Here is a 25,333-nt window from a genome sequence, read left to right on the forward strand (position 1 = left end):
GAGACAGACCAAGACTCTGTCTCAACAACAACAAAAAAGTGGAACTACCCCATCACACCTCACTCTCGCCTCTCCCGCCCAAACACACACCCTGAGCAAACCACTTACCTCCCTAGAGGCTGATGTACCAGTTCTGCATTTGGGTTTTTACATGCATGCGGTTGTGGATACATTTATACTTTAATTTTTTTGTATAAGTGAGTCAATTTCTTTGTTCTTTAGCTTGCTTTTTTTTTTCTTCCCACCAAAGTAATGGCCATCTGCCTGCACTGTTTTTATTTATTTATAGACAGAGTCTCACTCCGTTGCCCAGGCTGGAGTGCAGTGGCGTGATCTCAGCTCGCTGCAACCTCTGCCTCCCAGGTTCAAGCGATTCTCCTGCCTCAGCCTCCCAAGTAGCTGGGATTACAGGCAGGAGCCACCACGCCTGGCTAATTTTTTGGTTTTTTTTTTTTTTTTTTTGACGGAGTCTCACTCTGTGTGCCCAGGCTGGAGTGCAGTGGCGCAGTCTCGACTCACTGCAACCTCCACTTCCCAGGTTCAAGCGATTCTCCTGCTTCACCCTTCCGAGTAGCTGGGATTACAGGCGCCCACCACCATGCCTAGCTGATTTTTGTATTTTTAGTAGAGATGGGGTTTCACCATGTTGGCCAGGCTGGTTTCAAACTCCTGACCTCAGGTGATCTGCCCACCTCAGCCTCCCAAAATGCTGGGATCACAAGTGTGAGCCACCGCATCTGGCCTGCCTGCACTGTTAATTACCTGTTCCTCTATGTCCCCACTTCTCATAGTGGCCTCAGGTAGTGCACTAAATGGACGCATTTCAGTTCCACGAGCCATCCTGCCTTTAAGTTAGATGTTGTGTAACAAACCCCACCACTGAGTGGCTTAAAAGAAGCAGCATGTATTGCCTCACTGTTGCTGGGGGTCAGGAATCCAGGCTTGGCTGAGCTGCTGGCTCCTGGGCTCGCAGTCGAGCTGGTGGCTGGGGCTGTGCGGTCATCAGAAGGCTCCGTGAGGAGGGCCCACTTCCAGCCCACTCACATGCCTGTTGGCAGGATTCAGTTCCTCACAGGTGATGGGGCCGAGAGCCTCAGTTCCTAGCTGTTGGCTGGAGGTCTCCCTTGCTTTCTTGCCATTGCAGGCCTCTTCACAGAGCACCTTGCAGTTGCAATGTGGCATCCAGCTTCTCTAGAAATATGATAGGGCTGGGCGCAGTGGCTCATGCCTGTAATCCCAGCACTTTGGGAGGTCAAGGTGGGTGGATCACCTGAGGTCAGGAGTTTGAGACCAGCCTGGCCAACATGGTGAAACCCTGTCTCTACTAAAAATACAAAATATTAGCTGGGCATGGTGGCAGACATCTGTAATCCCAGCTACTCGGAAGGCTGAGGCAGGAGAATTGCTTGAACCCAGGAGGTGGAGGTTGCAGTGAGCCAAGAACACACCATTGCACACCAGTCTGGGCTGCAAGAGTGAAACTGTCTCAAAAAAAAGAAAAAAAGAAATGAGAGGACACCCAAAGTGGAAGCTGCAGTCTTTTGTACCCCAATCTTGGAAGTGATAACTTGTCACGCTTGCTATATTCTGTACATTACAACAAGTTGCTAGGTTCTACCCACACTCAAGCTGAGGACAGTGCAGACAGGAGGTGAGGGTCATGGGGGCCATCTTTCAGGGTGCCCACCACACTTCGCCCTGCCAGTTGGGGGCGTGTCCAGTTTTTCTTTTTTTTTTTTTGAGATGGAGTCTCGCTCTGTTGCCCAGGCTGGAGTGCACTGGTGTGATCTCAGCTCACTGCAGCCTCCGCCTCCCGAGTAGCTGGGATTACAGGCAAACACCACCACACCCAGCTAATTTTTGTATCTTTAGTAGAGATGGGATTTTGCCATGTTGGCCAGGTTGGTCTCGAACTCCTGACCTCAAGTGATCCACCCACCTCGGGCTCCCAAAGTGGTGGGATTACAGGCGTGAGCCACTGCGCCCGGCCAGTTTTTCACTATTATCAGACATGCTGGAGAGGATGAATGTGTATTTTTTTAACCCACTTGTGCAGGCATTCCTATGGGATGCATTCCCAGCAGCAGAATTTCAAAACTAAGTATGCCAGCTTTATTTACATGACCCAAAAAAATGTTGTATTCATGTTTCGCATATATGAGAAACCCTCCTATGGTTCACACTTGGAGGGGCTCCAGAAACCAACCAATGCAGTCTGTCTCAGCTCCCTCTAGAGATCACTTACCAATTGCTTAAGTGTCTTTTCAGAGATGTGTACAAGCAGGTACAAGCAAATAGAGAAACTGATTCATTTTCTGGCTTTTCTATCCAGTGGCAGCCTCCTTTATTCTATAATTTTTTTGTTTTTCAATCTAACAACATATCTTGAAGTTTGGACAAAAAGCCTTCCATTCATTTTATTTATTTTTAAAAATAGCCCAGGGGGCTGGGCACAGTGGCTCCTGCCTGTAATCTCAAACCCAGGACCCTGGGTTTGGGGATAGGGCAGATCTGTGTCTTTTACAATCTGGGAACACTCAGCATGGTCTGTGCTGGAGGGCAGATGGTGGCAGAGAGGCTGAGAAGCGTGGCAGTGACGAGGGTAAGACGGTCCCAAGCCCGAGGGGCTCGGCCCCTTGTTTATTCCACAAAGTGGAGGCCAACACCTACTGAGATTAAGAACCTGGGCCCTGTCCCTGTCCCCTGAGTCTCCGCAGCCTGTGACCTCAGGCTTTTGCTTCTGGATCCTTGGTTTCCCCATCTGTGGAGTGGGGATTAAAAGATTGTTGAAGTCATGGCCTGCTGTGTGAGAATTCAGTGAGTTCAGACTTGAAGTTCTTGAGAAATATTAACTACTATTATTGCCAGGGGCCTCACTCTGTCAACTCTGGAGTGCAGTGGCACGATCTTGGTTCACTGCAGCCTCTGCCTAGAGGGGTCAAGCAGTCTTCCCACCTCAGCTTGTCGAGTAGCTGGGACTACAGACACGCACCACCATGCCCAGCTAATTTTTGTATTTTTTGTAGAGACAGAGTTTTACTCTGTTGCTCAGGCTGGTCTCGAACTCCTGGCCTCAAGTAATTCTCCTACCTCAGCCTCCAGAGTAGCTGGGACTAGAGACATGTAACACCATGCCTGGCTAGTTTTATAGTTGTAGAGATGGGGTCTTGCTATGTTGTCCAGGCTGGTCTCAAACTCCTGGGCTCAAGCAATGCTCCAACCTCAGCCTACCAAAGTGTTGAAACTACAGGTGTGAGCCACTGCGTCTGGACACACATAATGACGAGAAAGTCGAAATACCTAGAGTTTGCAGAGCATGTATCAGGCAGACCTTTAAAAAAAAAAATCAGCCATAAACTATTTTGTAATTGCAAAGAAAGAAAAGAAAAATCCAAGCCAGAGACGATCTTACTCCCATTTCTTAGTATAAAGCATTTTGTTATCTTTTTTATTTGTTTGTATTGAGACGGAGTCTCGCACTGTCACCTGGGCTGGAGTGCAGTGGCACAATCTCAGCTCACTGCAACCTCCGCCTCCTGGGTTCAAATGATTCTCCTGCCTCAGCTTCCCAAGTAGCTGGGATTACAGGCACCCACTACCATGCCCAGCTAATTTTTTGTATTTTTAGTACAGACGTGGTTTCACCATGTTGGCCAGGCTGGTCTCGAACTCCTGACCTCGTGATTCGCCTGCCTCAGCCTCCCAAAGTGCTGGGATTACAGGCGTGAGCCACCGAACCCAGCCTATTAGCATTTTTTGAGACAGAATGTCGCTCTGTCACCCAGATTGGAGTGCAGCTCACTGCAACCTCTGCCTCCCGGGTTCAAGCAATTCTCCTGCTTGAATTGGAGGATCAATCAGGAGGCTGTATTTGTATTCCTGAGTAGCTGGGATTGCAGGTGCCTGCCACCACATCTGGCTAATTTTTGTATTTTTAGTAGAGATGGGGTTTCACCAGGTTGGCCAGGCTGGTCTCCTGACAACAGGTGATCCACCTGCCTCAGCCTCCCAAAGTGCTAGGATTACAGGCATGAGCCACCGTGCCCGGCCAGTATAAAACACTTTGTCCATGTTGTCATTGTGTCCTAGCCTATGTCATCCAACCTATATGTACTGCCAGTTTGTTCTTCTAGGAAACTCAGACTTGGTAGTTGATTGGTTTAACAAATGTTGGTTAAACTGGGATTATTTGAAAAAAAAAATTGTGTATATCAGGAAAGGCCGGATTACCCCCAGATTGCAGTGGCTTGAAACAGCAAAGGTGGATTTTCTCACTCATGCTGTATTGAGTGTCAGCTTGGAGCCTGTGTGGACAGATCATGAAGGTTGCCAGTCGACGTAGTAAAGGCAGAGGGGTCTGGTCTTTCACTAGCAATTAAGTGCTCTAGCTGAATTCACATGTGTCACTTCTGCTCATATCTCATTGGCCAGATGTAATCACATGGCCTCACACCTTATTGGCCAAAATTAATCACATGGCCCCACTCAAGCTAAATGGGGTCAAATGCTGGCCAAGTGTGGAGCTAGAAATATATGGCAAATAGCACTAATGGCCATCCTAACACTTTAAACATCTTATTTTAACCAAAAACATTTAAACAGACATCTCTTGTACGTAAGACCAAGACCCTTTCTTTCAGTATTGGTCTCCTAGTTAGCACACGACATCACATTCTTGTTTTTTGAGACAGGGTCTCACTTTGTCACTTGGACTGAAGTGCAGTGGTGTGAACACGGCTCACTGCAGCCTCAATCTCCTGGGATCAAGAGATCCTCCCACCTCAGCCTCCTGAGTAGCTGGGACCACAGGTGCATGCCACCATGCCTAGCAAATTATTGTTGTTTTTGTAGAGGTGGGAGTCTCGCTGTGTTGCCCAGGCTGGTCTCGAGCTCCTGGGCTCAAGCAATCTTCCCACCTCAGCCTCCCAATGTGTTGAGATTACAGGCATGAGCCACTGCGCCCAGTGGAACATCACATTGTTGTATAAGCTCCACCCATAAACCACAATGAGTCATCTTTTTTTAAGTGACTTGAGAATCTAAAGACATTTATGAAACAAACGGGGGCTGAGTCTTCCTAGGTTTTTATAAGCTTTTTCATTAAATAATTTACAGTTGCTTTACTTGTACCTAACTTGGCAGCATTTTTTTTTTTAGAGATGGAGTCTTTTGTCGCTCAGGCTGGAGTTGCAGTGGTGAGATCTCAGCTCACTGCAACCTCCGCCCCCTGAGTTCAATTGATTCTCCTGCCTTAGCCTCCAGAGTAGCTAGGACTACAGGGATACACCACCATGCCCGGTTAATTTTTGTATTTTTAGTGGAGATGGTGTTTCACCATGTTGGCCAGACTGGTCTTGAACTCCTGACCTGAAGTGATCTGCCCACCTCCGGCTTCCCAAAGTGCAGAATTACAGGTGTGAGCCACCACGCCTGGCATGTTTTTCTTTTAACAACTCCCTTTTAGTCTTTCCAAAGCAAGCAATCTGGTTTGTGTATAAACAACTCTCTTGCATTAATTTCATTAGTTTGATAGTAAATTAAACAAGAACTTCTCGCATAAACAGGTTTGGATCAAAGAGCTACCTTTCAGGAAGTAAGCAGCTTGAGAGATGGAAGTGGAATTGCTTAGTCATAATAGTAGCCTGCTAGCCCCAGCAGCGGGCTTCACAGATGAAAGTGTCTTTCAAGTTGGTGGACCGAGTGAGATGGTTTCAGAGAGTTTTGTTGCAGTATTACTGATAGAATTTCAGCCTACATTTTCATTTCACTTTCTGACATGAGTTCCCATTTTGCTCACTCTGGAGTACACCCTGGTATACCTCTCTCCATGCTTATACAATTCAGGGCATTCAAACTTATGTGTGTCCTGGTGGGTTCTGAGGGATGGGAAGGCATTAACTAGGTAGAGAACAGGAAGGATGGGAGACAGATTTTTGGGGGGGTGGCAGCAGGGGCCACAGTACCAAGTTTGGATTTAATTCTAAAGGCACTGGGAAGCCATTGGATGGTTTTGATTAGTGTAGTGACAGAGAAGGCAGCAAGAGTTAGGAGGCGTCACCCAACCAAGAGATCTTTATGGTTTGGACCAACAAGAATGGGAAGAAGTGAGGATTCCGGGAGATTAAAGCAGCTCCTGTTTTTTCTCCTTCCTGCTGCCAGGTTATCCTCACATGGGTGATTGACAGGGCATTGGAGGTACCTGTTGATAACAAACTTGCAGTTTGTGTCCAGGGAGCACTGACTCCATTTGGCCACAATGCAGGTTGGATTTGGGGTTTAAGGCTGGGCTCCAGTCAGCCCTCGGAAGCCCCTGGGCAGGAAAACATGGACAGGCCTACGGGTTCTTCTGCCATTTCACTGGCCACTCCTCCGTATCCTTTGCTAGTTGCTTTTCATTGTCGTGACTGCTAAAGGGATGAGTGTCCCAGTCTCTTTGTGAGTGAGCTCATCCAGTCTCCATTAAAACACTGATGACTCCCGAATTTCTCTCTCCAGGCTATGACATCAATATCTATCTACATTGTTTAGTCAATATCCGAAACAGAAGTAGGGACTCCCTCTCTAACCTCCTACAGCTGTGTCTATTTCTCCTCTCTACCTTCACTCGGCTCCGCCCACACTGGCTCCCTTTTATTCCTTCTACTTTCAGGATTTGTCTTTGCTGTTCTGTCCTCTTGGCACACTTTTCCAGCCACCTGGAATGGCAGGTTGCTCACAGGTCGTTTTGACTTCCCTTGCTTGCTAACTTTACCTCCCTATGGTCATATCCCATCGCCCTGTGGATATGCGCTAGTTAACACTTAGCACAGCCTGTGATTATGTCTCTCCCCAGTGGACCGTGGGGTCTGTGAGGGACGTGGTCTGATTCGGTCGTCGCCGAGCACAGAACTGGACAGGGTACTCATAACAGATTTTTGTTGTTGTTTTTAAAGAAAAGCTAAATTTGAGTAGTGACTGCGCCAAGCAGTCAAGCACAGCCCCTCGGGCTTGATCCCCATAACCACTCTAGGGTTAGGTATTACCCACGTTTAAGGAACAAAAATCGAGGGAAAAATCTTATACAACTACTAGTAAGTAGTCATTTCATTTTAGCAGAGCGAATGAGCAAATCCACGGAAGGACGGGGAGCGACGTGAGTGGTGAGAAGCTTGGAATCGCCAGGGACGGCGGGCGGAGCCTGGGCGCGGGGGCTAATGGGCGGAGCCTCCAGGGACCGCTGGCCCCGCCCAGGCCGCGCGGGGGCCGCTGGGAGTTGGAGTCCCCTGCCCACCTCGCCACGTCACCGCCTGCAAACTTCAGCTCTCCCCCTCAGGCTCGGGTGCAATCCGTACCCTCAGTGGGTTCCCTTTTAGTGGGTTCCCTTGTCCCCAGGCCCATTATTCCGTCCTCTCCTCTTCCCTGATGTATTTTGGCGCGGTTTCCCGGCTCTGCGGGCCCAGGGCTCCGGATGAGGTCTCCCGCCGTCCCGACCCCCGCAAGGGGCCAGCTTGGTGTCGCCTTCGTCCTTCTGCCACCCCGTTTGGTAGGGGCTCCCGTTCCCGCCACGCCCCCTGAAGTTGTGGCTCGCGCGTCTTCCCAGGACTCCCCCGCGCCGGAGAGGCCCGCAGGACCGCCGAGCCCACACTCCGCTCCCGCCTGGGCCCCGCTCCCCCGCGCCGCTTTGGTACGCTCCGGCCACGCCCCCTCGGACGCGCTTGGTACGCGCCGGGCTCCCCCGCTCGCCTCAGTGGTTCGGCCGCGACGACCCCACTCCGGCGGCGCGTCCCCCGAGCTTGGTACGGCTCAGCCCGTCTCTCCCGAAGCCGCGCGCCCGCGCCCCTCCGTCGGTGGAGCCCGCAGCCCCCCTTGTGGCCCGCGGCAGCTCCCCGCCCGCTCGGCCCGCGCCCGCCATGGTCCGTCCGCGCCGTGCCCCGTACCGCTCCGGCGCCGGGGGCCCCCTCGGGGGTCGCGGCCGCCCTCCGCGGCCCCTCGTGGTGCGCGCCGTCCGCTCGCGCTCCTGGCCTGCCAGCCCCCGAGGCCCGCAGCCTCCGCGGATCCGGGCCCGCTCGGCCCCTCCCATGGTGAGCCCCCCGCCCTTTTTCCAGAGCCTTCCACGGCCCCGCCCCCCAGCCCCTATCCCGGGCTCACGCCTTTGTCCGCAGCCCCCGCCGCTCCGGGGTGTCCCCTGTGGCCCGAAGGGTGGTCCCGCCCGGGGCCGGGTTCCCCCGTGGAGCCCCCGGTGGTTCGCGCCGCGCTCTACCCTTTGTTGCGCGTTCGGGCCGGGGTGGGGGGGTGGGGGACGGGGGCGGGGCGGGCTCAAATTACTGCTGACTCCGCGGCCCGATTTAAACGCGGGTGGGGGGCGGTGGACAGGCAGCCGGCACGCTCGCTTGTTTTTCCCATTGGAAAGTTGCTCGCTCTCCGGGTAGGAAACCTGGAAATGGGGGCGGGGTTGGGGGACGGGGGCGGGGTTGGGGGACAGCGGCGAGGGAGGGGCCCGCGTTTTGTACCAGCGCCCCCAGATGTCGCACCCGTGGGCGTTCTCCCTGGGGCCCGCTCCGTGCCCGTGGAGTGCGCACCTAGAATACGCGCCCGCGCCCAGATGTGGGATGCTTTGATGGACTGCCGTGAGCCCAGACCTTAAACGTAAACATTCAGCTTCGCAGGTACTTTGGGCTGTACACGCTTCCCCGGACCCAAAAGACACACATGCTTTTCAGAAACCATAAGGTTTACCTGGGGCTGTAAAACCGCACATCGCGACTTTGCACCGTGCACACGCTTGCCCCGATGTGAGATTTTCCCTGGGTTCGCGCTCGGGTCCGCTTCTTAAATACACTGCCTCAGCGGTGTGGATGGCCCAGAGCTGTGGCAGCCCTACTGAAAGCTTAAACAGGCTTCCTGGGGTCATAAACATGGATACCGAGACTCAGATCACCTCCCACAACTTAAACGTACCCCTTCACTCGACTGCCTTCGCCCCTTCCTGCAACATTCGCATCTAGTCGTTCAAAAGTGCTTTCCGGGTCCTCAGACACGCACCCCAAGGCTTTAAACCTCAGTGCAAGTACTAGATGGGCGTCCCTGTGCAGTAGGGATGTCAGGCGCGCACAGTTTTGCACGCGATTGCCAAGATGTGAGATTTCCTTTAGGTTGCACCTCAACCGTCGTTTTTAAATGTGATCGTCCCATCTTGATATGCTGCTCCTGCTGTGGAAGGTATACCTGGGTTTTAGGCGAGCATATCTGTTCTTTACTATGGTTCCAGATCCCAGCATATTTGAAGTCCTGAGTCAACCTGCCCTCCTAGACAAGCAGACATTAAGTATGTCGCTTGGGCTCTTAAGTGCGTTCGCCTGATTTTTACCCATCTTTGTAGCAGTAAATGCATATGTGTCACTGTATATGCGTACTAGATACCCCAGGTCCCAGCGCCATAAACAACTAGTATGTTGTAAGTGTACCCTCATCTCTAAAGTCACCTCCAGCTGTGCGTTTTAACTCATCTCAGATGCTGGATGTCCGGTATGGTGCCTGAAGCCCCCGGGGCAACATCGACTCTCTGTCCAACTCATTCTAACGCCAAGATACTCAGGTTTTCTATCTGATCTTCTGAGGACTGCCCAAAAGCCAGAATCACCTGCGTGGGTGGAGAATCACCTGCGTGGGTGGAGAGCAAGTTTGTTGAGGTTTTTCTCTTTTTAAGCACTCATAAAATAAAATTTTTTGTGTTTGCTAGTATTCTGGAAGGAAAGATCTCCTTGTGCTTCATAGAAAATTTGGAAAATACCTGTTTGTAATAAGACGAAAAGAAATCACCCTTATAATTTGTTTTCCCCCGCCTGGAGGCGCCTACTACGGGGAAACTCTCGTGGGTTTCCTGCTGCCAGGCTGTTTGCGAAGCTTTCCCTTGTTTGCTTTGAGATGTTTGGTTTTAAAAAACAATAAATGAGGTCAGGCTTGGTGGCCCTCGTCTGTAATCCCAGCACTTTGGGAGGCTGAGGCGGGCGGATCACTTGAGGTCAGGAGTTCGAGACCAGCCTGGCCAACATGGTGAAACCCCATCTCTACTAAAAAAAAAAAAAAAAAAAAAAAAAAATTAGCCGGGCATGATGGCATGGTTTGCAGTGAGCTGAGATCGCGGCACTGCACTCCAGCCTGGGAAATGAGTGAAACTCTGTGTCAAAAAAATAATAGTAATAAAAAAAATAGTGGGGAGAGTGCCTGTGAGTAGCATTTGTGGCGTTGCTTGGCTTTATTGCTAGAACCTTCTCCTGGTGTTCTACATGTTTTGGTCTGTGAGACCCCTCCGGGGGTGGTGTCCCAGCTGTCTTCCCAATGTTTCCCCCTTTTCCTCGCTGTCTTTCTCCTGGATGGTTTAGTCCCCTCTGTGTTTCTTGTCACCTCCTTCCTGCCTCCCCGGGGTCAGACTTATAAGGCCAGAGAGGTGGGCACTGGCCTGAGCCAGAGGAAGGAGTTGAACTTTGGGGTGACAGGGAGCCTTAGGAGAGTTTCAGCCTGGGAAAGTCAGGGCAAGCTAGTGTGCGGGACAGACACGGCGCAGGCCGGCTTGTGCCTGCGGAGGCTGCAAGGAAGCCCTGGGCCCAGCCTGGGGCACGGGGAAAGCCCCCTACAGCTGGCTTCTAACTTGGGTCTCAAGAATCAATCAGGCACACAGCTGGGGCAAAGGCTGGAGGTGGGGCTGGCTGAAGGCTTCAGGACTCTGCTGGGCCAGTGTCAAGGTGACAGCAGGCTCTGGGAAGGAAGGGTCCTGAGGGGGGGCAGTGGGAAAGGACATGAGGACCAGCGTGTTGGGGTCCTGAGGGGTAAGCAGAGGGTTTGGACATGGCCCCATGGGCTTCCAGCAGGGGATTTGGGGCTGAATATTGGGACGTCCCCTCTGGGGTGTGTGGGGACTGCCTGTCCTTGCAGGCCCCGGCCTCAGTTTTCCCACCTACCCCCCACTCCACTGCAGGAAGGTGCTCGGGTCTTCGGGGCACTAGGTCCCATCGGTCCCTCCTCACCTGGGCTCACCCTCGGGGGTCTGGCCGTGAGCGAGCACCGGCTCAGCAACAAGCTGCTGGCATGGAGCGGCGTCCTTGAGTGGCAGGAGGTGAGTCTCTGTGGGGCTGCGGCTGGCCTCCAGGGTCTTGTCTTGTCCCCGCGGGGACAGGCCAGGGCATCTAGGCTGTGCACAGTGACGCCCCTCCTGCCCCCACAGAAGCGCAGACCCTACTCTGACTCCACTGCAAAGCTGAAGCGGACCCTGCCTTGCCAAGCCTACGTGAACCAAGGCGAGAACCTGTGAGTGCCGGGGCGCAGCGGCCAGGGTGGTGGCAGGGGCAGTGGCTGTGGCCGTGGGGATCAGGGCAGCCCTTTCTGACTGGCTCCTTCCCATAGGGAGACCGACCAGTGGCCGCAGAAGCTGATCATGCAGCTGATCCCGCAGCAGCTGCTGGTGAGACCCGCCCCGCCCGCCCCACCTACTCTGAGCACCCCCATGCCTGGCTGACCCAGCTGTCTGTCCCGTCGCCCCCAGACCACCCTGGGCCCCCTGTTCCGGAACTCCCAGTTGGCACAGTTCCACTTCACCAACAGAGACTGCGACTCGCTCAAGGGGCTCTGCCGCATCATGGGCAACGGCTTCGTGAGTGGGGCGGGCTCGGGTGTGTGAGGGGTGCGGGGGGCGGCTCCCTTGTAGCACTGTGGTGACAAGTACAGCTGGAGGCAGCGCTCTGCTCACACAGCCCAGGCTGGGGCCGGGGGTCTCCCCTGGGGTCGAGGGTAGCCCTCGTGGCCTCTCGGACCCCATCTGGAAATGACTGACCCCAGGCACCCTCCGTAGAGCACAGGGTGAAGGAACTCAGCCTGAGAGGCCTCCAGTTTCTGCATCTGTGCCCAGCTTCGAGGTGGCTCTGGGGGAGTGAGTGCACAGAGGGACCGGGGCCAGCCCTGTTGGGGCCCAGGAGCCTGTCGCGGACACATAGCGTATGGCAGGGACCTGGTAAATGGGTGTGCTAGGCACGAGAGCCAGCCAGGAGGGAGTGGCACATTGGGGCTTGGTATTCTGGTTTGTAAAATGTGCTAACCTCCCCGAGTGGCCTGAGCTGGCCATGAGGGAGCGGAGCTGAGGGTGCTGAAGCAGGCGCGGTGAGTAGGTCCTCAGGCCTGGCTCCAAGGGGACCCAGGTATCCAGCCGGTGGCTGTGCAGGGACTGAGTGGGGCAGGCACGGCCACGACCTGGACCTGGGGGGCTGCCAAGGGATCTGAGAGCGGCTTCTGCAGCACTCCAGGGTTGGGCTGGTTGAGGGGTAGAGATGACATTTCCTGAGGTAGGGAGGACAGGGGAGCCTTGCTTCCTAGGGCCACCGGGAGGCTGGAGAGAGGGAATTTGTGTAAAGCGCTTGAGATGGTGACTTTAGTACCTAGTGAGTGCTTGGTGAACCCAGCTGGTGAGGCTGTTCAGGTGACTGGGATTCTGGCGCAGGGCAGGTCAGAAAGGGGGCTTGGGCTGTGAAAGATGGCAGGTGCTGGAGAGGAGGCAGAGATGGGGTGGGAGCGAGTCGTCTGCCCAGAGGACTTGGCTCTGGGACATTCCCAGTCCCTGTTCCCCTTTGGGACAGTCTGCCTCTACCCCGTCCCAGCTGCCGTTGAGCGCCCTGGGTTCCACTAGGGCCTCCCTTGTCCGTCAGGAGACCAGGGGCAGACCAGGGCTTGTGCCTGGCATGAGGTCTCTTAGCTGACCCGTTCCCCCTTCACCCAGCACTGTTTGTTGAGGGCCTGCTGTGTCTGGACCCCGAGTACTCAGTCGGTAGGGAAGGTGGATCCATACTCACCCCCAGGCATGGCCCTGGGAGGGTGACTGTGCATGGCTCCAGGGAGGCCAGGGACAGGGCTCTGAGCGGGTGATCCCTGGGCTGGACACCAAGGTCCAGAAGTTAGGCCGGCAGCGTGGAGGGGACAGCACTGTGTGGGGTGGCCCGGTGTGGGGAGGGGACATGGGGTTCTGGGACGGTCACACCACTTCATCCAGACACCACAGCCAGGCATATCTGTCGGGCTTAGTTGTCCCATGTCCCATTCAAGAGGCACCAGTACTTTATCTGTTGAGCCTTTATGTGGCACCAGCTGTGTGCACTATTACCCGGTTTTACAGATGATGGAGGCCCAGAAGCAGGAGGTGGCTGGTGTTAGGTCACACAGCTAGGAGGCAGCAGAACGGTGGGGCGCTGCCTGTGCTCTTAACCCCCAGGCCAGGTCACCCCATCAGGCAGTCAGGAGGGCTGGCGGCAGAGGGTGAGGTGGGCGGGAGGTGGTGCCTTCTCGGCATTCTCACTGCAGCCTGGGTGCTGGGTGCCACTCTGACTTCAGCCATGGCGGGGTCAGAGGATGCCGATAGGCGCTGCACGGGCTCTCAGAGGCCCCTCACCTATGGCCATGGCCTTGACTGTGGGGGCCTCTGTCCGCCGATGATCTCCCTTCATTCCCTACGGGGGGGGGCGGTCCAGGGTGGTGGGGGCACAGCACCCCTGGGCAGTGCCCACAGGGTCCTGACCCGTGGCCCCCACAGGCGGGCTGCATGCTGTTCCCCCACATCTCCCCCTGTGAGGTGCGCGTGCTCATGCTCCTGTACTCGTCCAAGAAGAAAATCTTCATGGGCCTCATCCCCTACGACCAGAGTGGCTTCGTCAGTGCCATCCGGCAGGTCATCACCACCCGCAAGCAGGTGTGCCAGCCAAGCACAGCCCCTCTGGGGACAGAGGGGGATTAGGCCCCACTGCCCTGGTTGGGCAGCCAGACTTGATGTGGGCGGAGTGTGATGCAATAGCTGGAGCAAGGAGCTGCAGGGGAGCCCAGAGGAGGCTGGGCGGGTTCCCACCAGGGCTCCATGGAAAAGCGGCCACTAGGTGGCTCTGAAGGGCTGGAGGGTGGGTCTTGGTGCAGCGGCAGGGAAGCCAGTGGAGCGGGGAGCTGGGCAGGGGTTGGGATCATCGTGCGGCTGGAAGGCCCTGCCCAGTGACCACGTGTCTTGGTCATGCCTTGCCAGTTGAGGCAGACTCTGCAGGTCCTGTACACCAGGTGAGGGCCGGGACCTGTCTCAGGCCACTGGGGAGCCATGGGGGGCTGTGAGCAGGTGAGGGGCAGGGCCTCTTCCCCTGGGGCTAGAGAATGGACCCAGCTGCGGCTAACAGGCCAAGGCTCGGAGGGAGGGATGGCAGGCCCCAGGACAAACAGAGGTTTCCCAGGAGCCTGGGCCTCTCTTCCCACCCCCTTCCCTTCCAACAGGCAGTGGGACCTGGTGGTGTCAACTCAGGCCCAGTCCAGATCGTCAACAACAAGTTTCTGGCATGGAGTGGCGTCATGGAGTGGCAGGAGGTGAGCCCTCGGCAGCCCGGGGAACTGGGACCCCCAGATCCTCACGGACTGTGGCTGGGAGGGGACACTGGGGTTGGGGGTCTCCAGCCCTGAGGGCTTCTCTTTGCCTCTCCCCCAAAAGCCCAGGCCTGAGCCCAACAGTCGGTCCAAGAGGTGGCTGCCATCCCACGTCTACGTGAACCAGGGGGAGATCCTGTGAGTGCTGGGCTAGGGGGTGGAGGCAGCATCCAGGGGAGCTGGGGCTTCCTGACCCTCGTCCCCTTGTGCCCCACAGGAGGACCGAGCAGTGGCCAAGGAAGCTGTACATGCAGCTCATCCCACAGCAGCTGCTGGTGAGGGGCTGGGGCCAGGTGCTTGAGCCTGCACGCAGTAGCTATTACAGATGGCAGGGCTGGGGGCAAGAGTGCCTCCCTGGGTGGCCTGAGCTGGCTGTGAGGGAGCAGAGCTGAGGGTGCTGAAGCAGGTGCGGTGGGTAGGTCCTCAGGCCTGGCTCCAAGGGGTCCCAGGCAGCCAGCTGGTGGCTGTGCAGGGACTGAGTGGGGCAGGGGCAGCCACGACTTGCACCTTGGGGGCTGCCAAGGGATCTGAGAGCGGCTTCCACAGCACTCCAGGGTTGGGCTGGTTGAGCGGTGGAGATGACGTTTCCTGAGGTAGGGAGGACAGGGGAGTCTCAGTTTGGTCCTGGGCCTGGGGGACTCAGCGGGCTGGGAGCGGGAGGCCGTGGTGGGAGAAGCCAGAGCTGGGGGTCCCCTCGCTTCCCCGCAGACCACCCTGGTGCCGCTCTTCCGGAACTCACGCCTGGTCCAGTTCCACTTCACCAAGGACCTGGAGACACTGAAGAGCCTGTGCCGGATCATGGACAACGGCTTCGTGAGTGGTGCCAGCAGATGCTGGGGAGGGGCCGGCCAGGGCAGAGCGAGCCAGGACCGCTCAGAGGGGCGGACATGGGAGAGGAACAGAGCACCATGTCCCGGACCAGCTGGGGAGAGAGGGCGGCTAGTGTGGGCGTGACTTCTGGGGGCTCTGCTGTCCCCACGGCACTGGACGGGGCACTGACCCTGGTTCTGCAGGGGCCTGCTCCTCCTCTGCCACGTCAGGGCTGACTCAGCACCAACTCCGCGCTCTCCGCTCCCCAGGGACAGGCGCCCTTGTCACTCCAGGTTTCCCGGGAGCTTGTGCCACATCCCAAAGGCCCATTGCCGGGCAGGGAGGGCTGTCTGTCCCCAGCAAGGTCCCAGAATATCTGGTGATCATCTTATCTGGGGGAGTCTCAACTGACTCTTCTCTCTCTGGGGCTCAGTTTCTCCATCTGTGAGTAGAGAAGGTTGGACTTTGGTGCTTCTGAGCCCTCCCCCCTGATGTCCACCTTCCAGCTGGGCCATACTTGGGTAATATCCCAAAACTACCTTAAAATTACCTTCGAGTCAGTCTGAGTAAACTGTCCACGAAGCTGTTCGTGGGCGGGGGGTGGGGGAGGGGGTGAGGCCTGGGTGTTAAAGCAATTTCAAGCGTTCCCTCAGGGGCCGGGTGTGGTGACTCACGCCTGCAATCCCAGCACTTTGGGAGGCCGAGGCGCAATCCCAGCACTTTGGGAGGCTGAGGCGCAATCCCAGCACTTTGGGAGGCCGAGGCGCAATCCCAGCACTTTGGGAGGCTGAGGCAGGTAGATCACCTGAGGTCAGGAGTTTGAGACCAGCCTGGCTAACATGGTGAAACCCCGTCTCTACTAAAAATACAAAAATTAGCCAGGCATGGTGGCCACTCAGGAGGCTGAGTCACAAGAATGGCTTGAACCTGGGAGGCAGAGGTTGCAGGGAGCTGAGATCATGCCATTGCACTCCAGCCTGGGCGACAAGAGCGAAACTCACAGTCTCAAAAAAAAAAAAAAAAGTTTCCTCAAGGAAACCCAGAAAGGCTCCATGTTACCTCAGCCCTTGCTTGTGCTGGGCCGGCCACTGCAGATCCCTTGGGCTCCTGAGTTGAAGCTGTGGCCGGCTGGCTCAGGTGGCTGTGGTGAGGTGGCCCCAGACACAGCCTGGCCTGCCCAGGAGCTCCGAAATGCAGGTTCTTGGGCCCTTCCCGACAGAGCCTGTTGGTCTTTGGCCCACCCATTGCTCTTGGCCACCGTGTCATCCTAATAAGGGGGCCCACCTCTGGGGTGGGTGAGGACAGAGCAATTAGGCTGTGCCTGGCTCATGGAGCCCATGGCATGGTGCCATGGTTGGAGGGATGCTGGTCCCTGCAGCCTGAGTCCCTGTGGTGCTGTCTGGTGACACCACGCCCTCTGCCTGCCAGGCCGGCTGCGTGCACTTTTCCTACAAAGCATCGTGTGAGATCCGCGTGCTTATGCTCCTGTACTCTTCGGAGAAGAAAATCTTCATCGGCCTCATCCCCCATGACCAGGGCAACTTTGTCAACGGCATCCGGCGTGTCATTGCCAACCAGCAGCAGGTCCTGCAGCGGAACCTGGAGCAGGAGCAGCAGCAACGAGGGGTGAGGTGGCCGGGCTCCAGGGCTGCTCAGCCTCCCTCCACCCCCCTGCCTGCTCACCACTGGCCTTCGATTTCTCCCCACAGATGGGGGGGTAGTGGCTACCCAAGGCTGGGCCTCTCCAGGAGTCACAGATGAGGCCCCCGCAGAGACTGGTGAGTGGTGACCCTGTCATGTACAGGAGGGACCCTGGGGCATGTGGGGGGTGGGGTTGGGAAAGAAGCAGGGCAACCTTGGCCTTCGGGAGAGCAGAGCAGAGGGAGAGGCAGCAGTCCCAGCAGTCCTAGGCTGTTGGGAAACTGCAGCCCGGCCGTAGGGCCGTGGGAGGTGGTGTCCAGGCCTGGGTGGGGCCAGGCCTCTGCTCACAGGGATGTAGGGTCAGTGTTTGGGAGCCTGTGGCCAGCAGCCCCCACTGCACCCCTGCCCCCAGGTGACACGCTTCTGAGCAGGGGCCCCTGGGGACTTCAACTGCCCAGCAACATGGAGGATGGTGTCCTGAGGCCTCCAAGGACGGTCCCCACCCCTCTACGTTTCCCCAATAAAGCCTTTTAAAAACCTGCCTGCTCCCTCTGCTCACTGCCCCATGCCTGGCAGCCCCCTAGCTGTAAGGTGGCCCAGCAGGCTGGACAGCCCAGGAACTCACTGGGTTTGGCTCTCGGCTGCCCACACCCTCTTCCCTCCCCAGTCTCCAGACCCACAGGCCTTGAGTTCAAGTTCAGTGTCACAGAACCTGAGCTGGATTTTGTCCTCAGGGGTCACACCTGGCCTTGAGCCAGCCCCTCGGTTGGGGCTCGTGGGCTCACCAGCTGGCTCTTGGGGCCACACAGTGCCCTCCCTGTGCGTTCCCCGGCTAATGTCTAAAGTGCTCATGCCAGGTCCCAGCAAAGCTGGACTCCCCTCTGTAGGGGCCCCACCTTTTGTTACCTGAAAATGTTCTTAAAGCCTCAATCCATGTAAGAAAGTGTGGCAGGCCTGGAGCCCCTCTCCCATGGGGACCACCCTCCTTCCAGCAAAATGCCGGCCAAGCTCAAAGAGAAACAGCATTTATTGTGGAGGGGAGCTGGGCGGGGCTCAGCCCTCGGAGAACTGGCGGTACAGCCGCCCCAGCCTCGGCTCCACCCACAGCCGGAACGGGATCTCCAGGATGGCAGAGAAGCCTTCGGCCAGTGTTGGGGCCTCGAACTGCTTCCTGGCAGTGGTGGGAACAGTGAGGGACAGTCTGGCTCATGTGGCCCAGCCAGTGCCCTGCCCCCTGGTATCCGCAACAGTACCTGTAGCCATACATGACCATGTCTGACACGGGGACATGAGAGGAGTCCGTCATCTCTCGAAACTGTGGGGACATCAGAGGGGGCGGCAGGCCCAGGGGTCAGGGGACGCGGTGGGGGTACCTGGGGGCAAGGAGGGGGGTCGGGGTGCAGCCCGGGGGGTGTCCGGGCTGAGCAGGCTCACCCGGTTGTTGTGGCGCGCCTGCTCCAGAGTGGCGGTGAAGAGGAAGCAGCGGCAGGGGACACCCGCGGCTCGGGCACACTGGACGTACCTGTGGTGGAAGGAGCTGGATGTGCAGGCCCCGCCCACGCCACCCCAGGCCCCCTACGGCCCCGCGGACCCGCTACCTGCCCCGCTACCTGCCGCGGCTCGCGGCGTCCGGGTTGGTGTTGTCAATGGCGACCCGTTTCCCTTGCTTCAGGGCTGTCTCACACGTGGTCACACAGCGCTGCCAGGAGCCTAGCGTGTCCTGGGGACAGGAGAGGTCACAAACGGATCGGGAGACCCAGGGGGGAGAGAAGACCCCGAGCGGGGACAGGGAGGCAATGATGGAGGGAAGCCGCCCCAAACTAAGTTGAGAGGTGGAGATGATGGGAACTTAATAGATTTGGGGCAGCAAAAGCCTGGTCATACCCTGTTCACATGGACATATCCGGCAGACACGAGGTGCTTCTTGAGAAAGGTGGACTTCCCGGCTGTGTGGGGGGCAGTGTCAGTGGGTGGCCTAGGACCCAGGCGGGGCTCAGGGCACGGGCACAGGGGCAGGGCACTTACCCCCAGGGAATCCCACTGCGACAACCACCTCCGGGCTAGCGCTCAGGAGGGCCCTGGACTCGGGGAGGCAGAGAGGCCCTGAGCGGGAGACAGTTCTCTGCGAGAGGCGGGGGATACGCGTGAGACCCCGTCCCCATCTCCGGGAACCCTCCCACCCCCACCCCCACCCCCACCCCGACCCCAGGGCCTCACCGGATCAAAGGCTGGGAGCTCGAAGCCGGCTGCTGGCCACTTCAGAAAGAACTCCTCAGGCGTGGCGAAGGGCAGGCCAAGGTTGAGGGCAAACTAGGGGTTGAGGACGGACATCAGACACAGGTCGGGGTTGGGGTCGGGGTCGGGGTCGGGCTCGGGCGCCGGGCAGGGGCCTCACCAGACGATCTGCGCAGGAGAAGTCTTTCTTCTTCCGCCCTGGGGCCCAGTTGGCCGGGCGTCCGGCTGCGTCTGGAACACACGTGACACCCCTTTCCCACCAGCTCAGAGGGAGGGATCCCAGCCCACCCTCAGCATCCTCCAGGCCCTTACCTCCCACAAAGATGCTGTCCCCGATGGAGATGGGCGCGCCCTCGTTGGCCTACGGGAGACGGCAGTGAGGAGGCCCTTCCCACAAATGTACCCCCGAAGCGGTAGCGGGTCCCTGGGGCTGCTTTGCCTGGTCTGTGCCCCGCATCAGGAATCATCCTCCGACCTTTCATGTCCCCCACCACCATCCAGCCACTTTGCACCGTGCTCCTGGCGCACCCCCCCCCGCCCGCCGCCGTGGTCTCTCCATACAGCCCCCTCCCTCCAGGTCTCCCGACTTCGCCTCCTCCCGTTCCCCACGCGGCCACCGGAGGGCACCTACCCTGCTGCAGCTCCAGCCTCTGGGGTGCCAGCACCTCCCAGGTTCCCCCTCCCTCACAGGGGAAAAGCCCGGGCCCTCCCTGTGGCCCTGCCCTCTCCCCTCCCTTGCTTAGGTTAGGGCCAGCCGCATGGGTCTTGCTGTCCCTAACTAGCCCAGGCTAGGGACTGCCTCAGGGCCTTTGCACTTGCTGTCATTCCCACAAGGGGGGGGGGACCGCTTTCCCCAGGTGTCCACCTGGCTCCCTCCTTCCCCTGCCTTAGGACTTTTCCTCTGATGTCACCTCCTCAGAGGCCATCCCTGCCCACCACGGGTGAAACGATGCCTGCTTTCTCCAGCTCCCTCCCTCCCGCTGTTTTACACTCCAGTCTGACCATCTGCCTAGAGTCACCGCCCTCGCCGTGCGGGCCCTGCTGGAGCAGGCTGTCCCGCTCACTGATACCTTCAGCTCAAGAACGCGCTAAACTTCAGAACAAATGCACACACAAACGAATGAACAAAGTAATGAACACTTCCCTACTACTCTGACTTAGAAAGTCTAAGAGCATTGGTCTCGTAAACCAACATCTAAGATGTGACAGCAAAAAAACAGAAGGAGGGAGCGAGGGAAGGCAGGGAGGAGTAAGGAGGCCCCGACCGGAGGCCAGGGAGCCCAGGAGTGAGGGGCTGGAGCGAGGAAAAGGAGGGGGGCCGGGCAGGCTGTGAGACTCACCTGCTCCTGCAGATGGTCCCACATGCCTGTCACCGGCTTCCGGTACAAGCCTGCGTGCGTGGCCACCAGCACCTGTGGATGGGAGGGGGCCACCAGCTTTAGCTCCCCCTCAAGCACTTACTGGATGCCACCCCAGCCCTCACCCAGCTGAGCAGAGCTGCAGAATTTGTATCTGATGATGGGTTCCTATCAGCATCACACTGCCTGAGGCCTCCGCCCCGCTTACCCTGGAGTCTAAAGCCCTCGCTCTGGATCTCTGTGCCCCCACATAGCTCCCAGCCTCCCTTCCAGCCATACCTGGAAGGGGACCCCCAGCTTCTCCACCACAGCCTCCACCTTGGCCTTGAACTCCTCGGCTGGCAGCTTCCCGCGCCCGATGCTCATCTGGTTGGTGAAGATCACCAGCTAGGGAGCAAAGGGTGTCACCAGGCGCCCTGCTCACCACGGCCTTGGTCTGACCTGCAGTCGGACATCCACGTGCCCATGCAGACAGGCGGCTGCACAAACCTTGTAGCCCTCGGCTTCCAGCTCTCGGAGCTTACGGGGAATCTCTGGGTACAAGATCCTACGGCAGGTAGGAAGCGGCAGGGGTGACCCGGGGCCAGAGGTGGACTCCAGGCCTCACTCACTCCCTTGTTTTGCCTCTTATCACCTCCAGTCACTGGGGCCAGTGGGAAAGACCTTCCCAGAGCGTGTGGTGATGAGGGTCCCGTCCAGATCAAAGCCAGCCACCTGGTGTCACCAAGGAAAGACAAACAGCAGCACTGTGATACCTCTGACCCTCCTCACTTACAGGCTGACTCACACCAACCCTGCCAGGCAGGGTGTTATCACTGCCATCTCACAGATGGGGAAACCGAGTCACAGAGCACCTCCATGTCAAGCATCCGTGATGCCTCTGAGTGCGGCCCGACATCTTAACCTTACTGTCTCCTGTTAATCCTTATGACCCCGGCCCCAGGATTACAGTCTTTAAAATGGGGGTTAATGTCTTACCCAGCCTCCTTCCTCCCCTGACCTTCGCCACCTCGGTGGGCTAATAACCATGGAAATAAAAGCAGGAGCAAAGCTTTGGGTGCTAACTGCATGTCAGGAACTATGCCACGTGCTTTTTTTATGGATTCAGCATCGTAGAGATGAGAGACATGGGACTCAGAATGTGGTGGCAACAGCATTTGAACTCAAGTCTCTCTGGACATAAAATCCTCATCATGATAGCTCCTACTGAGACAGTCATGGTCATTGCTGATTACTGGGTGGTCACCGTGGGTAACGCAGGAGCTGACATACATCATTCTCCCCACTGCTTACAACGACCCCTGCGTTTATCATTAGGCCCATTTCTCAGAAAAGTAAGTAGAGGCTAAAAAGTTGAGAGAGCACACAACAAACCTGGGACTGGGTCCCAGTCTGTGGCGGCTCCCTCAGCCCTCGGCGTGGCCCTCACCTTGCTCTGGGGTTTCACCCCAGCTGCGGTGAACACTAGCAACTTCTCCAAGTTCTCCCAGCCGGGGTTTGACTTCCGCATACGCTTCTTCGGCAGCTCAGCATCTCTCTTCTCGTCTTGGGACACCGGAGGGGTGCCAGGCGGAGTATCTGGCTGGGATTCTGGTGTGCGGGTCTCTTCCCAGCGCAGGGTCAGTGGGTGGAGGCCATTGACCAAATACAGTGTGTCCCCCACCCCCAGAGAGCCCTCCAACCCCGGCTTCAACTCCTGGGTCCCGGCAGTTGAGGGGTTAACTCCCAGCTGCAGAAAGAGAGGGAGGAGCTGGGACTGGCTCCGCCCCCACCGGGAGCTTCCTCCAATCAAATACCCAGCGGACAAATCAGCCCTTCTCCACCACTAATCAGACCCTTAGGCCCCACCTCTTCACTTTGGAAGGGTTACAGGTTTTCAGCCTTGTCCGAATCTTTTTTTTTTTTTTTTTTTTTTTCCCTGGAGCTAGAGGCTTGTTTTCTCGCCCAGGCTGGAGTGCAGTGGTGCAATCTTGCCCTATTGAAACCTGTGCCTCCCGGGTTCAAACGATTCTCCTGCCTCAGCCACCCAAGTAGCTGGGATTACAGGCACCCGCCACCATGCCCCGCTAATTTTTGTATTTTTAGTAGAGATGGGATTTCGCCATGTTGGCCAGGTTGATCACAGACTCCTGATCTCGGGTGATCCGCCCGCCTAGCCTCCCAAAGTGCTGGGATTACAGGCGTGAGCCACCGCGCCTGGCCGCCTTGTCCAATTTCTAAGGTCTTGGACAGGTACCCACCCCACTGAAACATGCAACACTTCTTTCTTTACTGGACACATCCCCTTCTCTCCCAGTCATATTTTTTCTTTTCTTTGAGACAGGTTCTCGCTCTGTCACCCAGGCTGAAGTACAGTGTGGTGATCACTGCTCACTGCACCCTTGACCTACTGGGCTCAAGGGATCCTCCCGCTTCAGCCTCCCGATTAGTTGGAACTACAAGGACGCGCCACCATTCCCGCTAATTTTTTATAGAGACAGGTTTCACCATGTCGCTCAGGCTGGTCTCGAACTCCTGGGTTCAAGCGATCCGCCCGCCTCGGCCTCCCAAAGTGCTGGGATTACAGGCTTGAGCCACCACGCCCGGCCCCAATCAGATTTTCCTAATGTACCCCCTCACTGATGGCTTGCAATTCCTCCCCAAATCCCATCCCCAGGCCTTGCCGCCCCTTGCAGAGGCACTGATACCTGTTTCACTGCCACTGTCCGGGTTTCAGGATCTGCGACCAGCTCCACTGAGGATTGGAGGGGTGGAGTCAGGATTTGCATCCTTGTGTGATTGGTTCCCTCATTTCTGGGGAGTGTGGCCTGCTGCAGGCTATAGCATCCACGGAGTAAGAGGCAGTTTATTTCTACATGGGATTGGCTCGTTAACATGCTGTAGCCAGATGGTGGCACTAGGATTGCCTGACGCTGGTCCTTGCAAGGGACAGGGAGGTACTTTTCTCTATAGAATTGGTTTCCTCCTTGACAAAAAATGTGGCTAGATATAGGTCCGGGGCTTGGCCTGTTACCATCCAACCCAACCTAGCGACATTTACTTTTCTCCATAGGATCATTTTTCTCTTGACAAGGGTTGTCGCCTGTTTCTGGAATTCCCGATGGCCTGAGTATCATCCGCGCAGTGAACATCCTCCCGAAATCGGCTCGATCCCCTCTCCCCCAAAGGATCTAGCTAATGCTAAATCAAGCACAAACTTTCTCTTCCTGTACTCCCTAGAGAGCACCTTCCGACTTCGGGGCTGGCTGCACCACTGCAATCCCGCGTAGCAGCCAAGCGTCCCTCGGGATTGTTCCCGCTTTTGCAGCAGGCCACACCCCCTCCAGCTCAGGCCCCGCTCACCTTGAGTTCTGGAGCACTTCCGGTCCGTGACCTGGGTCAGGGGTCCCCTGCCCAGGACCAGAGCTTGCCCGTCCGAGGGCAGGAAGATAGGGGGCGCTCCCCCAGGGGGGCTCTCGAGCCACAAACGGCCTGGGGCCTCCACCTCGCCCATCCTGGGTGCCGGCCTGGGGAGCAGGTAAACGGGCTTGAGTGGCGCACAGCCCCAGTTTGCTGCAGGAAGTCCCGCCTCCTCCCACAACCACTAGAAAGTTTCCCCACCATTAACTGCTCCGGAAGTCCCACCCGCTCGCCTTCCGCGGGTCGATCCGTTTCCCAGGCGACGACGCGTGCTCCATCCCTCCGCGAGTTACAATCCCCACCTTCCAGGGCACAGGCAGAGAGCCTCGCACATGCCTCCGCCCCGCCCCGTACTCACCCGGGACCGCGGCTCGGGCTCACGGCCACTTCTGACCAGGGAGGTCCTGCCCGAGGTGCCCCGCCTGCAACCCGGCCGGCGGCGCTCCGTTCCTCGGCGGACGGAAATGACTCGTCCCCTCGTGGGGGGCGGGGCCTGGCCTCCTCCCACAGCAGCCACGCCCCTTCCCCGACTCCCGGCCCCCAGGGTCCCTCGGCAGTCCTGACCTTCATCTCTCTTGCTGCAACGCGAGGCTCAGGCCGGTAGTGGGGACTGGATCCTCCGTTAGCAGATTTGCCTCTTTCCACCTTGACTTCTAATTTTCATCCCAGGGAGGAAGATTTTTTTCCCATCTGATGGTCATTGTCAGTCGAGGAAACCTCCGCCCCCGACAGCGCCCCTAAATCCTTCTTTGGCTTCACCCTCCATGTTCTAGTTTCCTCATCTATAAAAAGGATAATCGTTTCCACTTCGTGGGGTTACCATGAGGATTAAAGGAGCTAACACGTGACAAAAGCTTCAAAAAATGTTTGCGTGGTAGTAAGCTCTGTTTAAGTCTTTTTTTTTTTTTTGAGACGGAGTCTCACTCTGTCGCCCAGCCTGGAGTGCAGTGGCGCGATCTCGGCTCACTTGCAAGCTCCGCCTCCCGGGTTGACGCCATTCTCCTGCCTCAGCCTCCCGAGTAGCTGGGACTACAGGCGCCCGCCACTATGCCCAGCTAATTTTTTGTATTTTGAATAGAGACGGGGTTTCACCGTGTTAGCCAGGATGGTCTCGATCTCCTGAGCTCGTGATCCGCCCACCTCGGCCTCCCAAAGTGCTCGGATCCCTGTTTAAGTCTTATTTAGTGTTAGCATTCTTCCGGTAGTGGTCTGGTGGGATTACGTTTGCCTAGTCCTAATTTCGGACGAGTTTCCACCCGCTTTCTAACCTCCAGCCATTTTTTTTTCCTTAGAAGGGGTCTCACTGTGCTGCCCAGGCTGATCTTGACCTCCTGGTGTCATGTGATCCTCCCGCCTTGGCCTCCCAGCGTGTTGGGCTTATAGCCGTGAGGCACCAAACCCAGTTGCTCCAGTCCTTTTATAATAGAAGACTCCCGGCTGGAGTTCCTGGCTTTGCTGGTGAATATGTGGGCTCTGGC

At 57.0% G+C, this 25,333-nt stretch overlaps 2 protein-coding genes and 1 long non-coding RNA gene across 10 annotated transcripts; 1 reads left to right on the forward strand and 2 right to left on the reverse strand.

Moving 5' to 3' along the window:
• The first annotated feature begins 5,092 nt into the window (after positions 1-5,092).
• On the forward strand, positions 5,093-17,404 carry PTOV1 (PTOV1 extended AT-hook containing adaptor protein). 5 transcript variants are annotated; one of them, XM_054541026.2, is made up of 13 exons: positions 5,093-7,663; positions 10,955-11,092; positions 11,201-11,283; positions 11,380-11,437; positions 11,519-11,626; positions 13,550-13,705; positions 14,266-14,355; positions 14,477-14,550; positions 14,630-14,687; positions 15,121-15,225; positions 16,651-16,848; positions 16,932-17,000; positions 17,276-17,404. In XM_054541026.2, the coding sequence occupies exons 1-12, from the start codon at positions 7,448-7,450 to the stop codon at positions 16,941-16,943; spliced, it is 1,296 nt and encodes a 431-aa protein (XP_054397001.1). In that variant the 5' UTR covers positions 5,093-7,447; the 3' UTR covers positions 16,944-17,000; positions 17,276-17,404. The 5 variants fall into 5 exon arrangements, with proteins under 5 accessions (XP_054397001.1, XP_054397003.1, XP_054397011.1 ...); XM_054541036.2 differs by lacking the exon at positions 17,276-17,404 and adding an exon at positions 16,161-16,162 and having other exon boundaries at positions 7,448-7,522; positions 16,723-16,848; positions 16,932-16,983; XM_054541027.2 differs by lacking the exon at positions 5,093-7,663 and adding an exon at positions 7,669-8,060.
• On the reverse strand, positions 13,078-15,961 carry LOC134760727 (uncharacterized). The gene is made up of 2 exons (XR_010138643.1): positions 15,413-15,961; positions 13,078-15,334 (listed from the first exon to the last, which is right to left on the reverse strand). It is a non-coding gene; the product is annotated as an uncharacterized LOC134760727 (long non-coding RNA).
• Positions 16,679-24,764, reverse strand: PNKP (polynucleotide kinase 3'-phosphatase). Of its 4 annotated transcripts, none has more exons than XM_002829586.6 (17): positions 24,214-24,764; positions 23,799-23,962; positions 23,144-23,190; positions 21,886-22,185; positions 21,091-21,170; positions 20,946-21,003; positions 20,736-20,843; positions 20,439-20,510; positions 19,411-19,459; positions 19,259-19,329; positions 19,081-19,173; positions 18,889-18,985; positions 18,748-18,809; positions 18,474-18,583; positions 18,298-18,385; positions 18,117-18,178; positions 17,873-18,034 (listed from the first exon to the last, which is right to left on the reverse strand). In XM_002829586.6, the coding sequence occupies exons 1-17, from the start codon at positions 24,423-24,425 to the stop codon at positions 17,917-17,919; spliced, it is 1,791 nt and encodes a 596-aa protein (XP_002829632.4). In that variant the 5' UTR covers positions 24,426-24,764; the 3' UTR covers positions 17,873-17,916. The 4 variants fall into 4 exon arrangements, with proteins under 4 accessions (XP_063576285.1, XP_002829632.4, XP_063576286.1 ...); XM_063720216.1 differs by having other exon boundaries at positions 23,144-23,273; positions 24,214-24,295; XM_054540995.2 differs by lacking the exon at positions 24,214-24,764 and adding an exon at positions 24,057-24,190 and having other exon boundaries at positions 23,144-23,273.
• Positions 24,765-25,333: the final 569 nt, after the last annotated feature.

Source organism: Pongo abelii, chromosome 20, assembly GCF_028885655.2.
Source record: "Pongo abelii isolate AG06213 chromosome 20, NHGRI_mPonAbe1-v2.0_pri, whole genome shotgun sequence".
Taxonomy (NCBI): Eukaryota; Metazoa; Chordata; class Mammalia; order Primates; family Hominidae; genus Pongo; species Pongo abelii.